Source organism: Lynx canadensis, chromosome B4 (assembly GCF_007474595.2).
Source record: "Lynx canadensis isolate LIC74 chromosome B4, mLynCan4.pri.v2, whole genome shotgun sequence".
Lineage (NCBI taxonomy): Eukaryota > Metazoa > Chordata > Mammalia > Carnivora > Felidae > Lynx > Lynx canadensis.
In genome coordinates, this window is record NC_044309.1 from 132,650,554 (window position 1) to 132,676,912 (window position 26,359).

A 26,359-nucleotide genomic window follows, 5' to 3' on the forward strand; every position below is an offset into this window, starting at 1 on the left:
ATCATGTCTGAATCCTCTTTTTTAATCCCCAGTGGCGAGCATGTTATCTAGGACACATTCACAACTCAAAAATGTTAGTTGAATAAATAAGTCATTGGTCCCTAAAGGGGAATATTACAAAAAGACCACAGTGTGCTTCATATCAGTTACATCTAGGAAAGATTTTTTCCAGTGTGAACTAGTATTCTGTTCTGATTCTGTTCTGTTCTAACCTCTGATAAAATATTCTGTTCTGATTCTAACCTCTGTCCAATTCCAACTTATATCACGTAACATTTGTACTCCTTGAGAACACAAACCAGGTCTTAATTTTTTTTTTTTTAAATTTTTTTTTTTCAACGTTTATTCACCTTTGGGACAGAGACAGAGCATGAACGGGGGAGGGGCAGAAAGAGAGGGAGACACAGAATCGGAAACAGGCTCCAGGCTCTGAGCCATCAGCCCAGAGCCCGACGCGGGGCTCGAACTCACGGACCGCGAGATCGTGACCTGGCTGAAGTTGGGCGCTTAACCAACTGCGCCACCCAGGCGCCCCTTAATTTTTTTTAACGTGTATTTATTTTTTGAGAGATAGAGACAGAGCATGAGCGAGGGAGGGAGGGGACAGAGAGAGAGAGTCACAGAATCTGAAGCAGGCTCCAGGCTCCGAGCTGTCAGCACAGAGCCCGATGTGGGGCTCGAACTCACGAACCACGAGATCATGACCTGAGCTGAAGTCAGACGCCTAACCGACTGAGCCACCTGGGTGCCCCAACACAAAGCAGGTCTTAATCATTGCATTTCGACAGGAGCTCTACGTGAGCAAAGACCTGGTTTTGCTCAGAGCTGCACCATCATACCTAGAACAGAGCCTTGTGCTTAGTAAGGCTCAGTAAGGATTTGTAAATGAATGAATGGTTTCTAACCCGTAACACCGTGCTAGGCATTCAGCAAATATTTGTTGAATGAAGAAATGATTAAGCAAGGAGAACACTGTCTCTTTCTAATGCCCCTTTCTAATATTCTCAACTGAGGTGGTATAGCAAGGTGGGTGGGTAGGCAAGCTCTGGAGTCAGATGATCTGGGTTTGAATCCTGACTCTCCTACTCACTAACTAGGTGACCTGGAGTAAGCTACTGAACCTCTCTGTGCTTCAGTTTTCTTACCTATAAAATGGAGATAATAGAGGGGTCTACATGGCTCAGTGTCCGACTCTTGATTTCTGCTCAGGTCATGATCTCACAGTTCACGGGATCGAGCCCTGAGTCAGGCTCTGCTTTGACAGCCAGAGCCTGCTTGGGATTCTCTCTCTCCCTCTCCGTCTCTGCCCCTCCCCTGCTCACTCACTCACACTCGTGCTTTCTCTCTCTCTCAAAATAAATAAATAAACCTTTATAAATAAATAAAATGGGGATGCTAATAATTTTTTAAATAGGGTCACATGAATTCATTTGGAGGATCCATCAAACATTTAGCACAGTGCCTGGCACATATTTTAATGACCATATCCATCTCTTAATAACCTTCAGTGCCTCCCCTCTAGCTACAGAATAAGATAAAAAATCAAGGTCCCCACAGTTGGGCTCCAATGTCCCTCTCTTTCCAGTCCCATCTTCCCACACTTTAGCGCTAACTACGCTTTCCTGGCTTGTCTGCTAGGCTAGACACTCCACTAAGCAATATGTACCCATTCATTTATTTCCCTTTTCATGAAGGCCTGTAAGGGAGGACATTTTATTGCACATATTTCACTGAAGATGTGACCAAGGCTCAGAAAAGGGAAGTGACTTTCCCAGGGACACACAGCTTATCCCAAGAAAGTGAGATTCCATTCCAATTCCGCCCTGACCTGAAAGTTCATGCTCTTATTCCCTGGACTCTGAAACCTTTGCTATGCAAAGTGTGGTCTGTGAACCAGCGCTACCAGCGTAACCTGGAACTTGCTAGAAACGAACAATCTCAGGCCTCACCTCAGACCCACTGAATCAGAATCTGCATTTTCACAAGATACCCCAGGTGATTTCTATGCCCAGGAGTTAGAAGCACTGTTGTAAACCCCTTTCTAGGGGCGCCTGGGTGGCTCAGTCAGTTAAGTGTCTGACTTTGGCTCAGGTCATGATCTCGCAGTTTGTGGGTTTGAGCCCCGCGTCGGGTTCAGTGCTGACAGCTCGGAGCCTGGAGCCTGCTTTGGATTCTGTGTCTCCCTCTCTCTCTGCCCCTCCCCCCACTCGCACTGTCTCTGTCTCTCTCAAAAATAAATAAATAAAAGAAACCCTTTTCTACCAGTCAGACACAAAAGCTAATTAAATCAGTACTAGATCTCATTTAATCCCAACAACTATCTGGGAGGTATCAGGAGGTCAGCATTGTTATCCCATTTTGCAGAGAAGGACACTAAGGCTCTGAGGGTTAAGTATCTTGACCTGAAGCCACATATGCCTGATGTCAGCATGATGCTCTGGCCATCTCCCTCTGCCTGGAGTGTCTTCACTCCCTCTGTCCCCTTGAAATCTCATCCTTTAGACTCTATTCAAAATCCCCTCCTGCTGAGTGAAGCCTCTCTTATCCACATCCCGTTGGGCAGATTAATGATTCCTTCCCCCATAGTCCCTGCAGCTCGCGATGCACATACCTTTCTCTTGGCCCTAATTCATTCTGTTTTAAAGAACTGTGTGCTAAGTGCATACTGCATGCCAGGCACATGGCGGGCGTTGAGTAAATGTCTGTGCCCAAAGCACTGCGGCTTGAGTTGATCAAAGTACTTTCGTCACACCTGTGCTATCCTCCTGGGCATCCCTGTTCCTCCCACCTACGCACCCCCCCCCCCCAGCTCCCCTATGCCCCTGGAGCACAGTCTGGCATCTCTTAGTGCCTCACAATCACTAGGAAGCAAACTAAATGCTCTCCATTCTAAAGGTGAAATACGTTTAAAAATTAATTAAGAGTAGAATGCTGCCAGGAGTGAGGCCTGGGCAATTCCTAAGGGTGCCAAGGTGATAGGCAGCTCACGGCCCAACACCACCAATCTTTGGGCTGACACCAGGTGGCAGAATGACCAACTGTCACAACAGTGGCAGATATTTGAAAATCTAACCCTCATTTTCTCACACCATCAAAGGAAGGCCCAGAAATAGTAAGCAACCTCTTCAAATACCCAGGGGTTTAAAATCAGGTCCTCAGGAACCTTCTGTCATTTCGTAAGCAGAAAGGGCGAAGGTGGCTGAGATGTAGGGCAAAGATCTCTGAGACACAGAGAACCCAATAGTCCCCATGCACTGCCTCTGCTTTTCTGGGAGGCCTGGTAAACCACGTGCTTCAAGGCCTCAATTTCCTCAGCTGTAAAATGAGGGGGTTGGACTAGTTTCTAATGCTTCTTCTAGTTCTGAGATGCTGTGCTATAAAATGGGAGAAATGTGAACCTTTGGTTGCTATGATCTGAAAATATTTTGAATGTGGAGAATCAAATTGTACAGCAGTGCATGAACAAAATAATATGTTAATGACTAAGAAGATTGTATTTAATCCAATGGGAAACAGGAGAGCAGCCCGCTGCTGGTGATGTGTGTGTGTGTGTGTGTGTGTGTGTGTGCGCGCGCGCGCGCGCGTGCGCATGCGCGTGCGCGCACGGCTCTTTTCCTTGAGCTCAAACATGTACTTTGAAATCACTAATACAGTAATCAGGCCTCTGGCAGCCTATCTTGCCCAAACACACACACACACACACACACACACACACACACACACACCACACGCACACACACATCACTTCAAATTAAAATGGGGGGAAATTAGATCGCTGCTGCTTACATCCTTGCAGTATTTGGATTTTTTTTTTAAGAATTTTTTATCGTGGTGAAGGTGCTGTATTGAGAGCTTCTGGAGCCCTCTGATCTCAGAACTGGGACATGCATGTGGGTCGGGAGCTGGGGGTTTTATTAGCATTTTGCTTTTGCACACCGACTGCCCCCCTCAGCCGTCACAATCCCGTCCGGTTGCAGGGCCCCCAGACCCTCAACGAGGGGAGTGGTCAGATCCACCGCCCCAGAGGCACGCCGGCCAAAGCACGTGCTCGAGGCCATAACCGCGGGGAAGATGAACACGCGCCGCCTGCTACGTGTCCCGCCGGGCGAGGCGGCGGGAAGGGTTAGATCGCCACCGAAGGGTCGGGGCCAGGAGGCAGAAGCGGGCCAGAGGCCTCACGTGCGTCTAACTAGCACACACACCACCCCCACGCCCCACCCCACCCGCCGCCCGCCCCTGCGGGTCCCTGCCCACCCTGGAGCCCCGGACCCGGGTCGGGCCCAGCAGGCCTAGGCCCCGCCGCTTCCCCTGGGAACCCCCCAGGCCACCTGCCGGGCTAGCTGGCCCGCAGGCGGAGGGAGCGGCCGCCCCTCCCCACCCGACGGCCGCGCCCGCGCCCCGGCCCGCGCGGATTGGCCGACCTCGCGGCCAGGTGAGGCAGCCCCGCCCCTCGGCTCCAGGTGCGGCGGTGGGACCGCGGCCGCGGCCCGGGCCGGGACGGGCGGCCGAGGAGCCATGGCCGAGTCCCAGCTGAGCTGCCTGGACGAGGCGCACGTGAACGAGAGGGTGACCGAGGCGCAGGCCGCCTTCTACTACTGCGAGCGGCGGCGGGCCGCGCTGGAGGCGCTGCTGGGCGGCGGCGAGCAGGCCTACCGCGAGCGGGTCAAGAAGGAGCGGCTTCGGGACTTCCTCTCCAGCCAGGAGCGCCAGGCCCTCCGCGCCGCCTGGAGCCCCTACGAGGATGCCGCCGCCGCCGCCGCCGCCGCTCGGGGCAAGAGCAAGGCCAAGGCCAAGGCCCCGGCCCCGGCCCAGGCCTCTGCGGAGCCCGGAGAGTCCCTCGCCTACTGGCCCGACCTCTCCGACACCGAGGTGCCCCCGCTGGACCTGGGCTGGACCGACACCCGCGTCTACCGTGGCGTGAGCCGCGTCACCCTCTTTACCCACCCCCCCAAGGAGGAGAAGGCACCCCACCTCAAGGAGGTGGTCAGGCAGATGATCCAACAGGCACAGAAGGTAGGCCGCGCCCCCGCCCCCACCGAGTGCAGCCCCTTGGACCAGGCCCAATATCAGAGGCAGGGCCTGGGGCAGGACTTCCTGACCACTCCCAGGAAAATGGGCCCAGAACCTTCCCTTAAGTCAGGGGGACTGGTGAGGCCTCTAGAGAAGATGGATGTGAACCTTGGTGAATTACAAGGTGCTGGACGGTGGTTTGTCATCATTATTGCAGTGTCCAGAGGGCTGGCTTTCCTCTGCCCTGTGCTTTTACTTCCCTGTCAGGTTCCTCTCTGTAGAGAAGGGTGGGGGCTGTAGGGTTTTGTGGGAAAGTGGGCCACTCCAAAGTCTTGATAATAACCCATGTGAGGCCCTGGGATTTACAAAACATATCTTAGGCCATTTTTTCATTTGGTCTCCGGTCATCCGGAGAAACTGGGTAGTGAGACTTGTACACCCCTACCCCAGCCATGCTGCTCTGAGGAGGCCCCCCAGAGTCAACAGGGGCCTGGCATTCACACCCCCTGGGGACCAGTACTAGAAGTCAAGCAGCCAGGAATGAATGAAGAAATGTATTTTGAGCACCTGCTCTGTGCCTGGCTCTGTGCTGGACACTTTGGACTCAACAGCTGAGGGTGGGGGGAAGCTCTCACTTATTGTGGCTACTCTGCTTGGGGGTTGAAAGGAGGGGATGTTCAGAATGGCCGGTTGGAATACTGATGGGCCAGTAGGTTGTGGGGCAGGGAGAAAAGTTTAATCTTTACTCTGTGCCCTTGGGTAGGGGCACCTGGGTAGGGTTTTTAGATAAAATATAGGACATCCCATTAAATTTGAATTTCAGATAAACAACAAATCATTTTTAGTATTAATATGCCTCAAATATCGCATGGGGCATATTGATATTAAAATGTTATTTGTTTGGGGCGCCTGGGTGGCACAGTCGGTTAAGCGTCCGACTTCAGCCAGGTCACGATCTCGCGGTCCGTGAGTTCGAGCCCCGCGTCAGGCTCTGGGCTGATGGCTCAGAGCCTGGAGCCTCTTTCCGATTCTGTGTCTCCCTCTCTCTCTGCCCCTCCCCCGTTCATGCTCTGTCTCTCTCTGTCCCAAAAATAAATAAACGTTGAAAAAAAAAAAATTTAAAATGTTATTTGTTTATCTGAAATTCGAATTTAATGTGGCATTCTGTATTTTTATTTGCTATATCTGACCGCCCCCTACACAGAGATTTGTTAAGAAACACCAGCAGTGGGGCGCCTGGGTGGCTCAGTCGGTTGAGCGTCCGACTTCAGCCAGGTCACGATCTCGCAGTCTGTGAGTTCCAGCCCCGCGTCAGGCTCTGGGCTGATGGCTCAGAGCCTGGAGCCTGTTTCCGATTCTGTGTCTCCCTCTCTCTCTGCCCCTGCCCCGTTCATGCTCTGTCTCTCTCTGTCCCAGAAATAAATAAACGTTGAAAAAAAAAATTTTATAAAGAAACACCAGCAGCTTAGGGGTGCTTGGGCGACTCAGTTGGTTAAGCATCCGGCTCTTAGTTTCAGCTCAGGTCATGATCTTACGGTTCGTGAGAGCCCCACATCAGGCTCTGCAATGACTGTGCGGAGGCCTGCTTGGGATTCTCTTTTCCTCTCTCTGCCCCTCTCCCCTCTCAAAAAGTAAATAAATATACATTAAAAAAAAACAAAACACAGCAGCCTTTAGTGCCCAATTCAGAATATACAACAGGGGTGACTTGGGTTCACCATTCTAATTCAACTCAATGGATGTGGTTGGAGTCCTGTTACCTCTGGAGGCTGAAGTGGCCTGGCAGGGAAGACTAATCTAGAAAGACCAGTCCTGGCGCTTCTCTTCCAGGAAGGGGGATGCTTCCTGGAAGAAGGAAGGAAGGGTTAACTTTCCCATACTCCCTAAGAAATTCCTCCCTATCTGCCTGGGCTTTCTTTGTATATTGCATTCTGCAAAAGAGAAAAGCCAGTTTGAGAAGAGGAGAAAGGACCAGAATGGCAGTGCTATGCAGCAGGCTGCAGCTGGCCTAAGGGGTCAGGCGTCATGATGGGATACTAAAAGCCTTGATCTGTTAGTGCTTTATATGGACCAGCCACTCTGCTACCAATTTGCTTTCATTTTCTCGTTTGCTTTTCACAACAACTAGGCGAGATGGGTATTTTCCTTATTTTTTATTTTTTTATTTTTAGTTTTTGGTTCAGAGCAGTATTTGCCAAAGGCCACACAGCTAGTCAGTGGCTGCACCGGGATTTGAAAGCCAAAGTCCTTGCTCTTAACCACTGTGCTACCCTGCCCTGCTGTCGGATGACATTACAGCAGGATTAAACCAAGCAGCTTGAATGGAGCTAGCCCCGTCACAACCTGGGGGTGTGTGCCCTGTTACCAAAGGCAGAGACAGGACACCTGCCCACTGGGGCTGCTGGTCCCATTGGGATGTCAGGAGTCTCCTGTGTAATGCAATGCTCTTAGCTCTTTAAATATTTAACAACAGAAACTTTAACAATTGTGAACACATCCAACATGTACATATTTAACTAGTCGCTATTTCCTGAGTGCCCTGTGTGCCAAGCACTAGCCATAGAAGGATTTAAGCTGTGGTCTTTGCCCTCCAAGAGTTAACTTAAATGCTGAGGGATGTGCTGGAAGAAAAAAGCGTTTTCGAGCCTGATGTGCCTAATCTAGGAGGGCTTCCTGAAGGAGGTGAATTGCAGAGTTGAAAAGGGGAAAGAGAAGGACACTGGAATGGGCAATTTCTCCGATAAGGAATTTAGGAGCAGGAATGAGAGATTTTTCCTTCAAAAGAGAAAGCAGCTCTGGCAGGAGGAAAGGGCTACCCTGGTGGGAGCTAAGTGCCGTGTAGGGCCTGGGTCGAGGATCTGAGTCCAAAGCAGGTGACCAACCCCCTGGAAGAGGCAGCTTCTGACCCTGCCTGTGCCCACCCAACTCCCAGGCCTTCTGGGCCCCACGTATTCACTGTCGCCCACGTCTGTGCGGCACCTTCTTCTCAAAGACCACGTGAAATAGGCAGGCCGGGGAGGTTGGCCTGTTTCACGGGTGAGGAAACTGGGGCACAGAGGAGGAAAGGGGCTTGCCCAAAGGCCATGTTGTTAGTTATGGAAAGACCCAGATCCCTGGCTTCTGCTCTACAGGCTACACCCTCTGACCCCGGTCTGCTTCACCCTCACCCCAGCTTGTTTACACTAGATTCTTCCCCCTTCCTTTTCACCCTGAGGCAGGGAGTTTCCTTTGTCTGCAGGGAGAGTCAGCCTGCTATGAGGCCAGAGATGGTTGGAGGAGGGCGACTATGGAGGCGATGCTCGGCCAACTGTGTCCCAGACGCTTTCCTATTTTATCTCATTTAATCTTCAGAATAACCTCGTGAGATGCTGTCCTTTTTACTCCTGAATGACAAACGGGAGTGGCTGGGACCTGCCCGCGGCCGAAGACCAGTGAGGGTTTCGAACCTGGGCCTCAGAGACATGGAGAAAGGAGCCTAACTAGGGGACACTTTGAAAATCTGATGGGGGGGTGGGCAGAGGCAGTGAGGACACAGCCCAGCGGGTGGAGGTGTGGCCTGGGGAAACTGGGAGGACGGCCTTGGAAGCGGCAGTCAAATTACCTGCTCTCTAGGCCTCTGTGGATGGAAGAAGGCCCTTGGGGCTGTGCTAGATAGCTGGCATTCAAACATTTGGCCCTGTTTACCTTTGGGGTGGGGTTTTGTTCCCTGCTGTTCTTTTCCCCCTTGAGTGATCTGCTTGTTTTAGTGTCACTGAACGACGGACTTTGCTTAAACTACAGGCTGAAAAGCTGCCTTCAGGGACTGAGAAAGGAGTCCCTAGCCTGTCCCACGGTGGCGGAGATGCCCAGGGGAGATGGCTACTGTGTGGACTGCTGCGATCGTCTCATCGTAACTGCAGAGAGCTGAGGGGAGGGGCGGGGGGCGCGGTCGACTTCGAGCAAGACCACGTGTGGACCGGGAAACTTTTGCTTCTTATCTACAAGGGCAAAGTGAGAGGACCAAGCAGGTGCAGTTTGGATGGGCTAGTGATTTGGGAGGAGAGTGTTCATCCGGTCATGGGACAGATATCTCCAGGTTACTGTGTGCTAAGCACTTTAGTAGAAAACAGACACATAAAACGCACCCCTGCTCTTAAGTAGCCTAATGGTCCACTAAACCATCATTAGCGTATACAGTTGGATGCGTGCCTGACAGCGGGCGTGGCAGCAGGGGCAGAAACCCAGGCCCGGGTTAGGGAAGGGCCTTTGATGCCGGGGCCTGGCTACAAGCGTGTCTGAACGCAACAGGAAGGCTGAGGTTGCACCTGCACACACCCATCTTTGCACCCAGGCTCCCCCGTGCCCGGTGGTGTCCATTTTTGAGGCTGCTGGGTGGGTTTAGAGAGATTGCCTATGCTTCAGGAATAGAAAACTTACCGGCACCCCCAATCTCCAGGACTGACCCTTGGCCCTGCACTCCTGGGCCCCGCATCCAAATGCATTTCACTGCCTACCACAACCTTTGAACCTCAATCATCATGTGAGGCAGAATATTATCTTCATTTCTCAGATGAGGCCTCTGAGGTCCAGAAGGGTGAGAGGACTTATCTTTAGACCAAGGACAAGGAGATTATACAGCCTCCCCAGGTACCTGGTCAGGGAAGATGACAAACACAGCCCAAGAGAGGGAGGCTGGTGGCCTACGCAGCTTTGATTAACCAGCGACTCTTCATTCCTGTCACAGTAAGAGGACCAGACCTGCCTGGTTGGTGGGGGACAGAGGGGTGTGAGCCACAGGCCTGACCTTACCCTCCCCTGCCTGCTGACAGCTCTGTCCTCTTTCCCTCAGGGCCCGGCTCAGGCGCCACCCCTTTCTTGGCACTTTATCAAATTTTCAATCCAAAAGTGACCTTTTTGTTCTCAGACGTGGCTCCTTGTTTGTCCCACCTGTGTGTCTGGCACACGGCTCGCTTTGGGAGAGCCCATTTTATCCCTGGGGGCCCAGAGCTTTGGAAGAGCCAAGAGTCCACCTTCCTCCTCTTGGTCTGCCTTGCTGGGCCTCAGCCGTCACAGAGGGCCAGTGATGTGTATGAGTGGCTGGCCACCCATTTCTCTCCATCCCTCCAGCAAAGCAAGTGTCTAGAGAAGTCCCCTGCTGAACTGCACGTTACCCAGGGGATTCCTTTAATCCCCATTGTCATAAACTGTCTGGCAGCAGAGAAAAGGATGATCTAAACTGGGGGGAGGGGCATAGGGACTTGGGAGAAGGCACCAGAGCAGGAGATGTCTGGTTTGCCAGGTCAGCAGCTTGGTTAGAGGTCTGGGCAGCTGATGGGGTGAACAGCTGGGAACACATGACCTGGGGGTGTGGCAAAGTCTTGGAGTCTCTGGCTCGTGGTGCCAGGAGCCTCGCCTTTGCAGGTGGCAGCCTGTGCCGCTGCGTAGAGCCCACTGTTGGCCACTCTTCCCCTATTGGCCTCAGCCGGTACCTCCCTCATTCAGGTTCATCCAGTAGATAGTACTGAGCACTGTCTCGTACCAGGCCCCATGCTTGGCATTGGGATATAGACGTGAAGCAGATGCAAAAACAAAAAGAAAGAAGTCTGCCCCACCTGACCCTTCTTCCTTACACATAACCATTCCGCACGGGCTTTCTTTCAGAGCCCCGGGAAGCTCCTTGTCCCACCGAGGCTGGTGGATAATGGTGCAGCCGCCGCTCCAGGGGCTGGCTGAGCGCTTCACAGCCCTTCCGGGATCTTGCCCCAGCTTGTCCCGGCATCCCCGCCAAGCCCTGAGCTCTTTGGCCATTGGATTCTGAACGGATTCTGAATGTCTCTCCTTTATGCTCAGTCACTGATCCCGGGAGCCAGAATTTCTGAGCAGTGGAGACCCAGCTTCATGTCAGGGTCAAGGACAGACTCCTAAGTTGAAAGGTCTTGGTTTCTCTCCAGATCTGGCCAATTACTGGCTGTGTCCGTTGGGTAAAGCACCTCTTGCTCTGGGGCTCCTGACCTGCAAAATGGGAGGATAATGCCTAGACTTCTGGATGGTTTTGAAAAACAAGGAAGAAATTTGTGTGAAAGCTAAGGATACCAGTTAAGTACTCCACAAAGGTCAATTGTTCTGGAAAGTAACTGCTGCCTTCTCTGTCTTCTCACAGAGCAAGGGAGGGACGTGCGGCCGAATTTCCTCCCAGGAAGTGGGCGTGCCGCAGCCAGCAGATGAGTTAGGGGAGTTAGGAGTCACCTCTCATTGTTGGGGTTGGGCATCCTGTGCAGGTGTACTTCCCGTTTTCCTCCTTAGAGTGAGAGAGGACCGGCTTCCCACTGTCCCCCAGCCCCCTGCATTTACCTGTTGGCTTTGATTTGGTAGCAGCTGTTTGTGGGGCTGGGGCATCTGAGTCCTCAGCCAAAGATCTTCTGTAGGATCTGCCGTGGGCAGAGACAGGACAGGATGGTGCAGAGGTGCCCTGGTTCCTATACGGGGGATCCCCAAGGGTGTTCCCCTTGCACTGTCATCCAGAAGGGCTGGCTGGCTGTGAGACCCAGACCAAGGAGCCTGAGGGCAGTCTGGAAATATTCCTCAGAACTAAAGCTTTCCTAGGTGGGCAGTAGGGCACAGGGGGACAGACCATGTTTCTCTCTTTGGAGGAGAAGGAGTCCTAGGCTTGGTTCCTCTGAAATCTGACACTTTGGGTCCCTGAACCTCTGAGGACGGGTGTTTCCCAGGGAGCTCAAAGGTCGAAGATGGGGCCTCAGTGAAGGGGTGCCTTCTTCATGACCTTCTCTTGGTCTTGTGGGGAACAGATCCAGGTTTCTCAGGCTCAGTCTCAGGAGACCAGGCCACAGCCCAGGGTAGGAGTACCCAGTTGGGATCCAGGAGCCAGAGTGTCCTCATTCTTGCCCAGGTTGTCTATGTCCTTGCCCACTAGGTGACCTTGGGCACATCATTTGACCTTGCTGGGCTTCTGTCTCTGCATCTCTGAGTGGGGATAATTCTTGCCTTCTAACTTTCACAAGATTGCTCTGAGACTCTAAAGCAAGACTATGAGACAGCGCTTTGAAAAAGATGAGTAATGTATGCAGATAAAAGGGATTTCTATTAAGAGGGGCTAACATTGTTGAAAGATAGGTGCTACGCTATTTCCTTTAATTAATCCACTCCTCAACACCTCACAAGGGAAGCGCTATCTTCCCAGAGGCGCAGGGAAAGTACAAGATCATAGAATTCATAAGAGGCTGACTGGGATTCCACCCAGGTTTGAGTTCAAGACTTGTGTCCTTCTGCTACAAATGCCATTACCCTTGGGTACTGCCCTCTGGGGCCACCTCTTCCCTCTAAAACTTTCAGAAGCAAAGTGTATTTGTTGCCAGCCAGGCTCTGGGAAGCTCACAGACTAGTTTGGAGACGGACAAGTACACAGCTGCTAGGTGCTCTGACCTATGCCGAGTGGGTGAGAAGGTTCTCTCGAGACACTTGGAGATGTTGGGGCAGGCATCACCTGGAAGCTGAGGGTAGGTAGCTTCCAGGGACCTAGATTGTCCTCTTTTTTGTTTGTTTGTTTTTTATATTCTTCCATTTCTTTAATTTAATTTAATTTTATATTTGTTTGTTTTTAAATCTATATCCAAGTTAGCATATAGAGCAATAATGATTTCAGGAGTAGATTCCAGTGATTCATCCCCGGTGTATAATGCCGAGCTCATCCCAAAAAGTGCCCTCCTTAATGCCCCTTACCCATTTAGCCCATCCCCCCACCCATAACCCCTCCAGCAACCCTCAGTTTGTTCTCTGTATTTAAGAGTCTCTTGTGTTTTGCCCCCCTCCTTGTTTTTATGTTATTTTTGCTTCCCTTCCCTTATGTTCATCTGTTTTGTATCTTAAATTCCTCATATGAATGAAGGCCTATGATTTTTGCCTCTCTAATTTTGCTTAGCATAATACCCTCTAGTTTCATCCATGTGGTTGCAAATGGCAAGATTTCATTCTTTTTGATTGCCGAGTAATACTCCATTGTCCTATATTGTCCTCTTAATGGCCCCCTGGGACTTGTGACCTCACTGACAAGCTGAGACCTTGATGGGGTTCCCAGCCAGCACCCCTCGTCCTTCCACACTCTCACCCCTAGCGTGCTGCCTCACTTTGGCTGGTGGCCAGGTCCACCTCCCTTTTCTCAGAGTGTACAAGGCAGAGCCTGTTCTTGGGCAGGATTCCAATCTGGGGGGGCAGGTGGGGAGCAGGGCAGAGAGCAATCGAGCGGGGTGGGTCCTGGCTGATTGCCTGCCTGTGCTCCTGGCGGTGTCCTGAGCAACCCCCACCTCTCTGAGTCACTCTAGCGATCCCTGCTAGATCCCTCCCCCACCGCACCTCGCCTACCAGGTGCTATGACCAGTCAGCTTTAGCCGGCTTTTCCTTCTCTGAAATCCGTGGAGTCTGTGGACTTGCTAATGATCCCAGAATCTTAGCCCTGGAATAAAGCCTATGGCTTTTCTAATTATTAGTCTCTCTGGCCCAAGTTTCCAATTATCTGGAAGCTCTTCCTGGCACTGCCTGTATGGTGGTCATCACTCTGTTGGGCCCCTCAAAGTACTGCCTGGGCATGTGGGAGGCTCCAGATAATTATTCTTTTTGTTCTCTTTTCTAGCAGTGAGTCAGCAGATGCTTGGGGAGGTGGCAGGGACCAGGGTGCTTTACCTTTTGGTGGGTCTCTGAGGACAGACTATGAGTGTTCTTAACTCCCTTTTCCACACATTTGTTCATTTATTCAATATGTTTTACTGGGGACCTACTACATGCCAGGTTCAAGAAATATACAGTGGAATAAAACGTGGACCCTGACCTTAAGTCTAATGGAGCTAAAAAGACAAGCTGTAGGGCATTTGGGGGAGGGGTCGATAGCTGTCATTTGGGCACTTAAATGTCAGACATGCAGTGCCAGCTCTTTTAGAATATATTATTTCATTTAGTTTTCACAACAAGCCCGCAACTCTCCATTTTACAGATGAGGAAACTGAGGCTCAGAGAGGATAAGGTCACACCGCTGGTAGCTAGCGGAGCTGGATGGAACCGAGTCTGATTCCCACGGAGCTGCAGGGGAGCAGAGGCCTCCCAGGAGCTGACAGCCAAAGCAGCCAGTCTGGGAGGGCGGGCAGGCCAAGGGCGGGGTCGTGCAAGGCCAGAGGCCAGGGAATGCATGGATTCACTTCATTCCCTGCACCCCAACGCCCTCCAGACAGCACTCCCCAACGCACCCCTCCCTGCACTCTCCATGTGCCTCTCTGGGGAAGCCCTCCCAGGTAGCATCACCTGGCAGTGGCCACAAAGTTATCCTTTCTGCTGCTCAGAACCTCCCGGGTAAACTGCCAGTTCCAGTTGCCTTGCCTTCTTGGATCGATCAAGAAATACCTCAACAGGTACTTTCCAGTCCTGCCTGGCTCCACCCACATACTGTCTAGCACTCAGAGCTCCAGACCAGCAACCCAGGCCAGCAGCTGATCCTAAAAATCATCTGTGTATCTTCACCGGAATTTTTTTTTTTTTTAGCAGCTGATTTATCTTCCTAATTATGTTTAGCTTTAAGCTAATGTTAAAACGAGCTTGTATTAGATAATTTTCACTAATTAACACCAACTTAATGCAGGGAAGTCATCCCAGAAGCCCGCCGTGGGGCACGGAAAAGCTGGCCTAGGATCTTAAGAAGAATTGCTATGCTTACTCCCTAGCGGGTCACATATGGTTCTTCACGGCTGAATTAGTTGACCTTGCTCACGTGGGTACAGTCTTTTCTCTGTCTCTGGAGAGCCGGCCTGGGTCTCCTTTGTATTGTCCCCTTCATCAACTTAGTTTGGGGTATGGGTGTTGAGAGGGAGACGGTCTCATAGGGTCACATCAGCGGGGAATGAGTCCCAGTGGCACAAGCAGGGAGACATGACCTGCGGGGTCGGGAGCAGAGCCTGGCACAGAGGCCAGGAGAGGAGGCAGCCGGGCCGGGTGGAATTGGGCTCCTGCCGCTGCCAGTGTATCCAGGGAGCCTGGTGTTTAATGACGACTAATTAGTGAGCTTGAAACAATGTAACATGGCTACAGACAGCTGGGAAGCTTCAGCTGACAAAGCGCACATGCCCTGCTGGCGGAATGGGGGCAACGTGGCCTCCAGGCGGAGAACAGGGCCCCTTCTGGTCTTGGCTCTGCCCTCTTGGTAGGCCAGGGCTCTGGTCCAGACTGCTTCCTCAGCATCCTGAGGGGAGCCCCCTACTCCGGAGGTGTTGTTGGAACATTCAGTGTCAGGTCCTGGATTGGAAGGAATGACAGGTCTCTGCCCCCACCCCTCAGGTGCTCAGGACAGACACAGGCCTGAGCAGACAAGCATCTCGGGGAGGGCAAACACCGCCCATCCTCGGGACTGAGGACAGGAAATGATCCTGGGAGGGCCTCTGGGAAGAGTTGAATTAGGGCCCTCAACAGCGAAAGGGCGGTCGGGTCACCGCAGGGATAGGGTGGTGGCAGCATGAGTTAGGGCACGAGTTGTGCGGGGGGGGGGGGGGGGGGGGGGGGGGGGTGGTGGTGTGAGGGGGTTGCTGGTGTGGTTGGAGAACGTAGAGCATCTGGTGTGGTGGGAGTTTATTGTCAGGGGAGGGAGTGGGCTGGAAGCACCTGAAGGGTCTTCAGCTGGGCTAAAGGCTTAATTCTGTAGGCAGCCTGGGGCCAGCGTTTGAGCAGAGGAATGACATGTTTCGGGTTGTGTTGTTGGGTCCACCTGCCAGGAGGGAGAGGGACTGAGAGGGACTGAGTGAGCTGTATCCCATCAAGCTGACCCTGAGTACCTACTGTGTGCTCAGCGAGAAACGGCAGGGCCTGGCCATCCGGGGGAATCTCTGCATTCCTGTGCTTCCTCACAGGAACCGTGGGGTAGAATTCAGAGGTCTCGCTGCCAGCGTGGGATCCCTGACTCCAAAGTCTGCTTGTCCCCCTGCAATACACTCTTGGACCAGGGATTTAGCAGAATGAATCTGGAGCCCAGGGTGGGGCAGGGCGAGGCCAGGCAGTATTCCTCTGTGCAGGCCTCCCCTGTTGGCTCTGCTCTCCTTTTACCCCAGGCAGCTCAACACAAAGCTTTCTTATTCAGTCGTTCACACCCTACATGTGCTGAATTGGTGATAATTCCAACGGAGCCTGTTGAAGCCTTGATGACAACAATAAGTCTGGTGTACCCAGAGCGCTGAGACCCACCCCCCCCCCCCGCCATCCCCGAGGGAGTTTTTGTCCTGCCACGGCACGCTTGCAGGGCTGCATTAGCCCCTATGACCGTGAGATTCCTGGGGACCACTTCCAGGTCCTCCCTACTCAGGCGGTTGTTGCTTACAGTGTTCCCGCTGGTCCGTGTGCAAGTACAGACACCCAGCACTGCTCGAGGAACAGTGCACTGTACAGGCTCTTCACTTAATTGAGCTGCCCTTCCCCTCAATTAGCTCAAGTTCTGACCTTTCTGCAAGTGTAGTGTTGTCTAGGCTTTAATCACCACCCCAGGCTGGGCCTGCTGGGCATGGTATTGAGCAAAGGAAAAACATCTCCACCTTGATGTCTGAGCCTGTGGGCGGCTCCTGGCGGCCGGCTCCCTGGGAGCTCGGCCCCCCCCTCACTGGCTCTCTCCTCTGTCACCCCTCCTCTGAAGTGGTGGCCCCTTTGTTCAGGGTTCAGTCTCTAAGGAGAGAAAACGGCACCAGTATTTACCTACTGCTCACAACAGGCCAAGCGCCCAGCTCCTTGAGCCGCCCACATTATCTCACTAAAAACCCAGAACAACCCGGTGAAGGCATCACCTCCCCGTTTCAAAATGAGGAAACTGGTGCTTAGATGGAATGACTCGCTCAAGGCCATACAACCAGTAAGACTTTCTGCTTCCAGAGAGCAGATTCTCTTGCAAACAGCAGTCAGGCCATCCACCACCTGTGTTCAGATCCCCTGCAGGGGAAGGGTGTTGCTAAAATGTATTATTTAAGGACCCGCTGGATCCGAATCTCTGCGGATGGGGCCCTTGAACCTGCACATTCAACAGGCACATCCCCGTCCCTAACCCACCCCAGATGACCCTTTATACGCTGAAGTCTGACAACCACTGCCCTGTAGACCTTGATCCCTCTGCGGAGATCAGAGGAGACTGCTGGCTGCCCGACCCAGCACTACCCTCCACGGGAAAGGGAAGGACTGCTCACTGTTCCCAGACAAACTGACTCCCCTGGGCTGCCAGACAGAGGGCCAGCTGCTGCCCTCCCTACCCCAAGGAACCTTAGGGCTTTAGGTGTGGGAGTTAGCCCCCCACGCAGCTTTTTGGTGGGATTTTGTGAGCATGACCTCATCTGAACCTCCCAGCAGCCCTGGGAGGTAAACGTCGGGCCCCAGGCTCTCATGTAATCAGTGGGAACCTGAACGACCTCTGTGCCTTGGTGGGCTTCCTTCCTTCCTCCCTCCCCAGAAGGACATGACCTGCAGCTGGCACCCCTGCAACGAACAGGCCTGGCCTGTGCCCCTCCCTGCCCAGAGCCTACAGCTCCACGTCAGCAGAGCCCAGGGGGGTGGGGGGGGGGCGGGAAGCAGTGAGGGAGAGAGTGGCGTTGTCCCGCTCTACTGAAGCATCCTGGTTTTGTGTGACTGCAGGTGGCCTGGGGTCCCAGCCAGAGTAGATCCGTGCCCAGAGCTGCCCTGTCCCCATCACTTGGTGAGAGGGCCGGGGACAGCTTAGTGCTGTAGGGAAGCTCAGGACTGGGGTCAGGCCCAGGCTTTAGTCCCATCTCTGCCCAACAGAGTAAATTAACCTTGGAGCCGGGCTCTAGCTGTAGAAGTTTCCTTCTACCTCTGAGATTCTTTGCATCTGAAATGTCCTTCAGTGCGGGGGCTAAGTACAGAGGTGCAGCCTGTGCCCGGCACGCAGGTACAACCGAGAGGCTTTGCAGGACTGACGCGCAGCCCAGGCTCCACTTAGGGCCCTGCATCTCATTACGCGGAGGACAGGCTCTCTTTTGTAATTTTCACGAAGGTGGCTGCTCTACGTGCTGGTTGCAGCCCTGCTTCCTGGCCTGATGTACTTGGTGCAGACTTCTACCCCTACCCCTTGGTTAAGAACTGTCCTCACTTACGGACTGGCTGCTCCTTTAAGATCTTGGGTGGGTAGAACAGAGGCAAAGAGATCAGACCTTTGAGCTGTGGCTGAGGTGGCAGTCCTAAAAGGTTCCAACTTCTTTCCCCTTCTCTGCACCCCTGAGGAAGATCTTTCTTTTTTTAATGTTTATTTTTTGTATTTATTTTGAGAGAGAGGGAGAGAGAGTACAGAGGAGGGGCAGAGGGAGAGGGAGACAGAGAATCCCAAGCAAGATCTGCCCTGAAAGTGCAGAGCCCGATGTGGGGCTTGAACTCACGAACCATGAGATCATGATCTGAGCTGAAACCAAGAGTCAGATGCTTAACTATCTGAGCCACCCAGGCGTCGCAACCCTTGAGGAAGATCTTTAACTCTGCCTTCCAGCAAGATGATCTAACCAAGAATATTGCTCAGTATTATTTTTTTCCTCCACCCCAGTGCCTTGTCACTAATGAAATAAAAGAGATAACTATAAAGCTACATCTGCACCCCACAAGTACATTCAGATATTCATTTCACAAACACAGAGAACTGACTTGGTGTTGAGACGGCCCCCGAGGGTAGAGATTCTGAGGGAAATCAGATGGTCCCTGCCATCCAGGAGCCCACAGCCCAGTAAGGGACAGAGCCGGTCAGCAGATGTTACAACAAAGTGTCGGACCTCTGACTTGCCTGGAATCCAGTGTGGGCAGGAAGCAGGGAGTGGCAAGCATTGCTGGGTAGGGAGAATTTTGAGAATTTCTTGCCTGAGCCTCGAAAGCTGCATAGGAGTTTCAAAGGGGTATGAAAGGAGTAGGAACAAAAGAACTCAAAACTGCCTGATACGTGTAAAGGTTCTCAAAAGAGAGTGGGGGGTGAGGGAGATGCAACTTTGCCCCCAGGAGACACTTATCAGTGTCTACAGACATTTTTGGTTGTCGCCACTCTGAATGACACTACTACCACCATGCTGCTAAATATCCTGCCATGCACAGTACAGCCCCCACAACAAAGAAATATGGGCCCCAAAAGGTCAATAGTGACACTGTAGGGAAACCCTGTGCTACGGTAATTGTAAGGACAGAGGTGAGGTGGCCTAAGATGAGGCTGGAGACGAAGAAAGGGGCCAATCATAAGGCCCTTCAAGTGCTGAGCTAAGGAGGATGGAGGGCTCTGGGACCCACTGGTTCATGAGGCCATTGTTTGGGGGAAATCCCTGCCCTGGAGAATGAATTGGAGCACAGAGACTCGTAGGAGAGACTGGTTAGGAAGCTGTTCCAGAAATTTGGTAGGAAATGAGGGGGCCTGAGTGGGAGCAGCAGGGCAGTGGGAACAGAAAGTAGTTGACCCGGAGCAGGTGCACGGAGCAGGTAGGACCTGCTGGGCTTGGCGACCAACTGGATGTGGTCAGTGGGGAGGAGGAGGAGGCCAGTAGACTCGGGCTTCTGGCCAGGGTGACTCAAAGGATGTTGATTTTGGAAGTGCCCGTGGGGCAGGCTGGTGAGATCCACACCACACAGCTAGACTGGGTCATCCAAACACAGGAGGGGTCTTGAGAGGAGCTGCCTTGGAGTGCCTGGGGAAGGTCGGGTCCTTTTTGGAGTTTTATTATCTCACGGTAATTAGGGAATCCAGACAGAGCATCTGAAAAGCTGGCAGTTTAATTAAAGGCAAATGACAGATAGAGGGAGATTCTGAGTCTCCCTAACCCTCCGTGATCCCCTGCCCCTACGCTGAGGCAGGATATCGGAGGAGGAGATGTTAAGCTAACCAAACACCTGATGAGCAGTATTGCAGCCTCAGAGCCTCTTTGCCAGTGCCTGCAACAGCTTCTAAAAACTCCTGCCACCTCAAATTAACCTCTCTCTCTGGGTGCTGCACATCAGTGGGTAACCAGGGAAAGGACACTGGGAACCTGCTGGGGGCGGAGGTGACTTCTCTCCTGATGAAATCTGCCTCCCCGGGTTCTGAGCCTGTGACGCCCTTCTTTTAAAATCCCATTTTCCATTGGCACCAGGAGTCTCCAAGTTGGGTTTGGTGCGGAGGATCACGTGGCCCGTTAAACACCACGGCAGAGAGATTTGGGAGCTGGTGTTCCCAGGGTTGAAGCTGAATGTCAGGCAGTGCCCGCAGGGACCAAAGCGGAGGGTAATTATCACATCTCCTCCACAACGAGATTGCAGGAGACAGAGAGCAATTGATTTCTCTTCCCACTACAGATATTTCACTGTTTAATTGGTAGTGACACAGATGGCTGGCTCTCACCAGGGTGCCGCAGACCAAGCCTCCTGAAAGGGGGGGAGGGGCCTCGGGAATTGTGGTCCGTTCACATCACATCCTCCACTAGGTGGGGGTGGGTTGCCATGAGGGCTTCCAGCTCCCTGCTTGCTTTTGCAATTACGAAAGGAAAGCAAGAGTGTGAATCCAGAAGCACCTTAGAGCCAGTCAAGCGCTCCCCAGCGATACATTGAGGGCTGCCTCTGAGCTGGACACTGTGCACAGCTTGGAAATGAGCAACGGCCTCCGGCCTCAGATGGCACTTGGGACGTAAGGTATCAGAAGCCCTGCAAGATGGGGGGAAGCATGTTCTGATGCAGCAGAGCCTGAAGCGTCCAGTTCAAACCCTCCATGATCCAGCCCAACCCTGTTATACTCACCACTCTGAACTGCTCTGGGCCAACTGGTGTGTGTGTGTGTGTGTGTGTGTGTGTGTGTGTGTGTGTGTGTGTGTGTGTTTTGGACCTCCACTACAGAGCTGCTATCATCAATCCACAGAAAGTCCCTTCCTGTTTTTATTTTCTCCCTCATTCCTTTCCCCCTGCACTGATAGCCACTCTAATGTGCTCAGAATATGTCCCTGCACATGTCTATATCCTTGAAAAACATATGCAGCGTTGGGGAGCCTGGGTGGCTCAGTTGGTTAACCGTCCGACTTCAGCTTGGGTCGTGATCTCGCAGTTCGTGAGTTCAAGCCCTGCATCGGGCTCTGTGCTGACAGTTCAGAGCCTGGAGCCTGCTTCACATTCTGTGTCTTCTCCTCCTCTCTCTGTCCCTCCCATGCTCAGGCTCTGTCTCTCTCTGTCTCTCAATAATAAATAAAGTTTATATCTATATATATATTATTATATATATAATTATATATATAAAACATATGCAGTGTTATTTTATGTAGTGTACTTTTGTTTATATAGTTGGTATTAGGCTGTAGATCTCATCCTCTGACATCTTAAATCAAATTATCCATTTCCAAAAGAACTATCCAGATTCTGCACTGGAACTAGTATGTTGCCTCTGTCGGCTACCTAGTACTCTGCGAGGTACATTCCTCACATTTTCCTTACCCATTCTTCTGGAGATGGACAACGAAGCTGTGGCCAACTCCTTGCTATCCCAAAGAAAGCTGCAGTAAATATCTTTGTCCCTGCCCCTTTATAGAGTGTTGCACAGATCCAAGAGATCCAAGAGTGGCATTGCTGACTCGAGTTATGTACCACTTAAATTTTCCTTAAATCCACCAAGCTCTGCCCACTGCTCTAGGGAATAGCTGCACCCGGGTCCCCTCCCACCAGCAGTGCATGAAGCTTCCCCTTTCCTCACATACCAACATTTAGGATTATCCAGATTTCTCATTTTTGGTTAATCTTACAGTTGTAAAGCAGTATCTCTCTCTCCCTCTCTCATCTCTTTGCTTTAATTTGATTTTTTCTCTGATTACTAATGAGGTCTGTTTCTCTTCATATACTTATTAGCCATTCAAGTATCTCCTCTAGGAATTGCCTGTTCCTACCCTTTGCCCATTTTTCTAATTAGTTCCTTGTCTTTTTCTTGCTGATTTGCAGGGATCCCTTGTAGAGTATTAATTCCTTTTGATCGTAAACATTGCAGTATCTTTTCCCTGTCACCAGCCAGTTACCTTTGTCTACAGCATTCTCCTAGGAACAGAAAATCCTAATTTGCCAAATGCATTATTTTTTAAATTTCATTTGCCTCTTGACTTGTGCTTTTAGACTCTTAAGAAGTACTCTTGGGGAGCCTGGCTGTCTCAGTCAGAAGAGCATGCGACTCTTGATCTTGGGGTTGTGAATTTGAGCCCCATGTTGGATGTAGAGATTACTTAAATAAATAAAACTTAAAAAGAAATACTCTTACCTATCTTATCAATTCCTTTATTGGTTTTATCTTTCCCATTTAGGTATTTAGCATAGCTGAAATTCACCTTTATATATAGCGTAAGGCAGGGATACACTTTTTCTCTCCATAGTAAGCCAATTTCCCAATAACATCTGCGTAGCAACATCCTTTCTCGACACTGAATTGCGATTCCACCTCTATCAGACTTAAAGTTTTATATGTTTATAACACATAATTGTTTCTGGTCTCTCAGTTCTGTTCCATTGGTTTGTTTTCTAGTTCCTTCCTGCCTCAGCACCTCAATGCTTATTACTATGGTTCAGCAGTATGTCTTACTATCTGGTAGTAGAAGTGTCCCTTCTAGATTTTCTTTTCAAAATTGACCTCGCTATTGTAGATCTTTAGCCTTCCCTGCATCGTAGAAGTATTTGAGTTCTTCAAAAATACTTACTGGACTTTCACTGGAATTGCGTTGGATTTTATTAATATGGGGAGAATTAGATTTTTCAAACATTGAATCATATTATCCATGAACACAATTTTATCTCTTCGTTAATTCACATTTTTAAATATCCTTGAATAGAATTTTCTAAATTTCTTTTCTAAATTTATTTTTTTAATGTTTATTTGTTTTTGAGAGAGAGTGAGTGGGGAAGGGAGAGGGACAGAGAGAGAGGGAGAGAGAGGATCTGAAGCAGGCTCTGCACTCACAGCAGTGAGCCTGATGCAGCGCTCAAACTCACAAACCTGAGATCATCATGACCTGAGCCGAAGTCAGATGCATAACTGTCAGATGCTTAACTGACTGACCACATGCCCTAAACTGCACTTTTGGTCTTATTTTCCCCTCCCCTCTCCTTTTTTTAGTTGAATGACACTGTAGCAGAAGAATGCTAATGGTCTTTGTAAGTTTTCTTATATCTGGAAATCTTGTTAAATTCTCCTGTTAATTCTAATAGTGTTCCTCTGCATTTTACTGGGTTTTCTGTAAAAATATCATCTCCACATGCTGGTAGTTTTGTCTCTTCTAATCCTTCTATCTCTTCTGCCTTCCTTCCTTCCTTCCTTCCTTCCTTCCTTCCTTCCTTCCGTCCTTCCTTCCGTCATATTGCATTAGTCAGCACCTCCAATACATTTTTCTCCACAGCAGTGGTGACAGTATTATTGATGTTCTTGAGACTTAAAGGGAATGTATCTAAAGTTTTTCTGTTCAGCATGTCTCATGTGGCTTTTTTGTAGATAGCCTCTATCAAGTGAAGGAAGGTCCCTTCTTCTATGCTTGTTTTTTTTTTGAGAATTTTATTCACAAGCGGGGATCTCATGTTATCAAATACTTTTTAAAAAACTATTAATATGTGATTTCCCCTCCTTGACCCCATGAATGTTATAAATTAAAACAACAGATTATCTGATGTTGAATCCTCCTTACATTTCTAGGATAAAGCTTACTGGATTGTGCTGTATTATGTTTAATTTGCTTTTAACGAATTAACCATGTCACCTTCATTTTCAAATTCATCAAAGTATAAATAGTCCTAATATTCTTTTTTTTTTTTTTTAATTTTTTTTTTTTAACGTTTATTTTATTTTTGGGACAGAGAGAGACAGAGCATGAATGGGGGAGGGGCAGAGAGAGAGGGAGACACAGAATCGGAAACAGGCTCCAGGCTCTGAGCCATCAGCCCAGAGCCTGACGCGGGGCTCGAACTCACGGACCGCGAGATCGTGACCTGGCTGAAGTCGGACGCTTAACCGACTGCGCCACCCAGGCGCCCCAGTCCTAATATTCTTTTTACCATTTTTTACTATTTCTTAAATAGTACGATTTCTTAAAAAGTAAATATTGGTATAGTTATTTCTCTTTCTTCACTCCGATTTTATTTGCATTTCCTGTTTTTGTCAGTCTTGTCAGAAGTTTGTCTCTCTTATTTGGTCTTTTTAAAGAACCAGCTTTTGATGTGATGTCTCTAAAACATTTTACAGCTGTCCCATCTCTGTAAAGCCTGTATGATGCAGTGAAGGGAAGACTCTGGAGTCAGAGAGACTTGAGTTCAAATCCCTGTTCTGCTACGTGCTAACTGTATGACCTTCGGCATTTTCTTCCTCATCTGTAAAATGAGAACAGTCCTCCTCATTGTGAGGATCAATTTAGAAAATTTACTTAAAGAGAGGCGACTAAGTGGCTCAGTTGGTTAAGCGTCCAACTTCGGTTCAGGGCATGATCTCACGGTCCATGGGTTCGAGCCCCACGTCGGGCTCTGTGCTTGCTGACAGCTGAGAGCTTGGAGCCTGCTTTGGGTTCTGTGTTTCCCTCTCTCCCTGCCCCTCCCCCACTCATGCTCTGTCTCTCAAAAGTAAGTAAACATTAAAGAAAAAAATTTTTTTTTAATTTACCTAGGGGCGCCTGGGTGGCTCAGTCAGTTGGACGTCCAACTTCGGCTCAGGTCATGATCTCCCCGTTTGTGAGTTCGAGCCCGGCGTTGAGCTTGGTGCTAACAGCTCAGAGCCTGGAGCCTGCTTCAGATTCTGTGTCTCCCTCTCTCTCTGCCCCTCCCCTGTTTTTGTGCTCTCTCTCTCTGTCTCTCAAAAATGAATAAATGTGGGGCGCCTGGGTGGCGCAGTCGGTTAAGTGTCCGACTTCAGCCAGGTCACGATCTCGCGGTCCGGGAGTTCGAGCCCCGCGTCAGGCTCTGGGCTGATGGCTCAGAGCCTGGAGCCTGTTTCCGATTCTGTGTCTCCCTCTCTCTCTGCCCCTCGCCCATTCATGCTCTGTCTCTCTCTGTCCCCAAAATAAATAAACGTTGAAAAAAAAAATAAAAAAATTAAAAAAAAAATGAATAAATGTAAAAAAAAAATTAAATTTACCTAAAGCATCTGGAACTGTGCACAGCACATTGAAAGTGTTCAGTGATGTTAGTCTCTGTCCTCAGTGCCTTTGTTTATGCTGTGTTTTTTGCCTGAAATGCCCACTTTGTAGGCTTCTGCTGGCCCACATGGAAGTCTTGTGCAGATTAGGAAAAGGCGTCCCTTCCTCAGATGGGCACATCTTCCACTCACTCTGTCAGCCCAGAGCCCATGTGCAGTGCACAACCTGCGTACCCATGCACAGCAGCTCTGTCCACTTGCCTGCTTGGTTTTCCTCCCGGTTCATTTCTCATTGTTCCCGAGGCTGCCCATTCTTCAGGTTTCAGCCTCCTTGATGAAGCCTTTCTTCTCCCTTGGCTAGAAGTAATCATGCAATCTCTTTCCTTCCCTGCCTCCCTCCGCCCCTCCTTCTCCCCTGCCCCCACCAACCTTGAACTCACATCACATGTCATTTGTACATCTCTTAAGGCATTTATCTCATTTCGCCTCATGTTTTAGTTATTTTGTGCAAACGTCTTATCATTCGAGGGGATTAACCCCTTGAAGTTAGGGATTATAATTTGTCTTTAGATCCTCCCTCTGCCTGTGAAGCTCAGTAAATGTTAACTGACATGGATGATTGAGTATGAAATGTAGGAGCTGAGAATAGTCTTAAATAATATTGTGTGAATGGTGTGATGGGGACGGGGGGATGGTCTCTAGAGGCAGAGGTAATGGTAGAGCACATGTGAAGTTGGTGGGATGAAAGGTACTACTCATTGAGCTTACCATGGGCCAGTACTGTGCTAAGTGCTCTCATGGTTCATCTCCCTAAGCCCTCACAACAAGCCTTAGAGGCAGGTGCTAGTATTAGCTGGGGCACTGATGAGTCAGTGGCAGAGCTGGTACACTAGGCCTGTTCTGTGTGACTTCAGAGTTGGGGCTTTCAATTATGACTGACAGACTCCCTCAACCATACAGTGATTACCATTTATTTAGGACTTCCTACATACCAGGCACTGTGTTTGATGCTTTATGGATGTCATCTCTAATCTCCGTGGCAAATGTGTAAAGTACAGGGTACAGGGTATCCCCACTTTGCAGATGAGGAAACAGAGGCTCACCAAGGTTAAGTGACTTGCCTCAGGTCACAAATATAGGAAGTTGTTATAACCAGATCTCTTGACCCCAAAGTAGGCCCTTTCCCCTGCTTTACACACACAGTGCTTGGGGCCAGCAAGAAAACCCCGCAGCTGGTGCGGAGAAAGGTTTGCATAGGAA

At 50.4% G+C, this 26,359-nt stretch overlaps 1 protein-coding gene across 1 annotated transcript in view; it reads left to right on the forward strand.

Annotated features, from left to right (window-relative positions):
• Positions 1-4,515: 4,515 nt before the first annotated feature.
• Positions 4,516-26,359, forward strand: part of FAM83F (family with sequence similarity 83 member F) — a 34,834-nt gene continuing 12,990 nt past the window's right edge. Inside the window, exon 1 of the mRNA XM_030320700.1 lies at positions 4,516-5,013. Coding sequence (XP_030176560.1) covers positions 4,516-5,013 — 498 coding nt within the window. The remainder of the gene's footprint in view (positions 5,014-26,359) is intronic.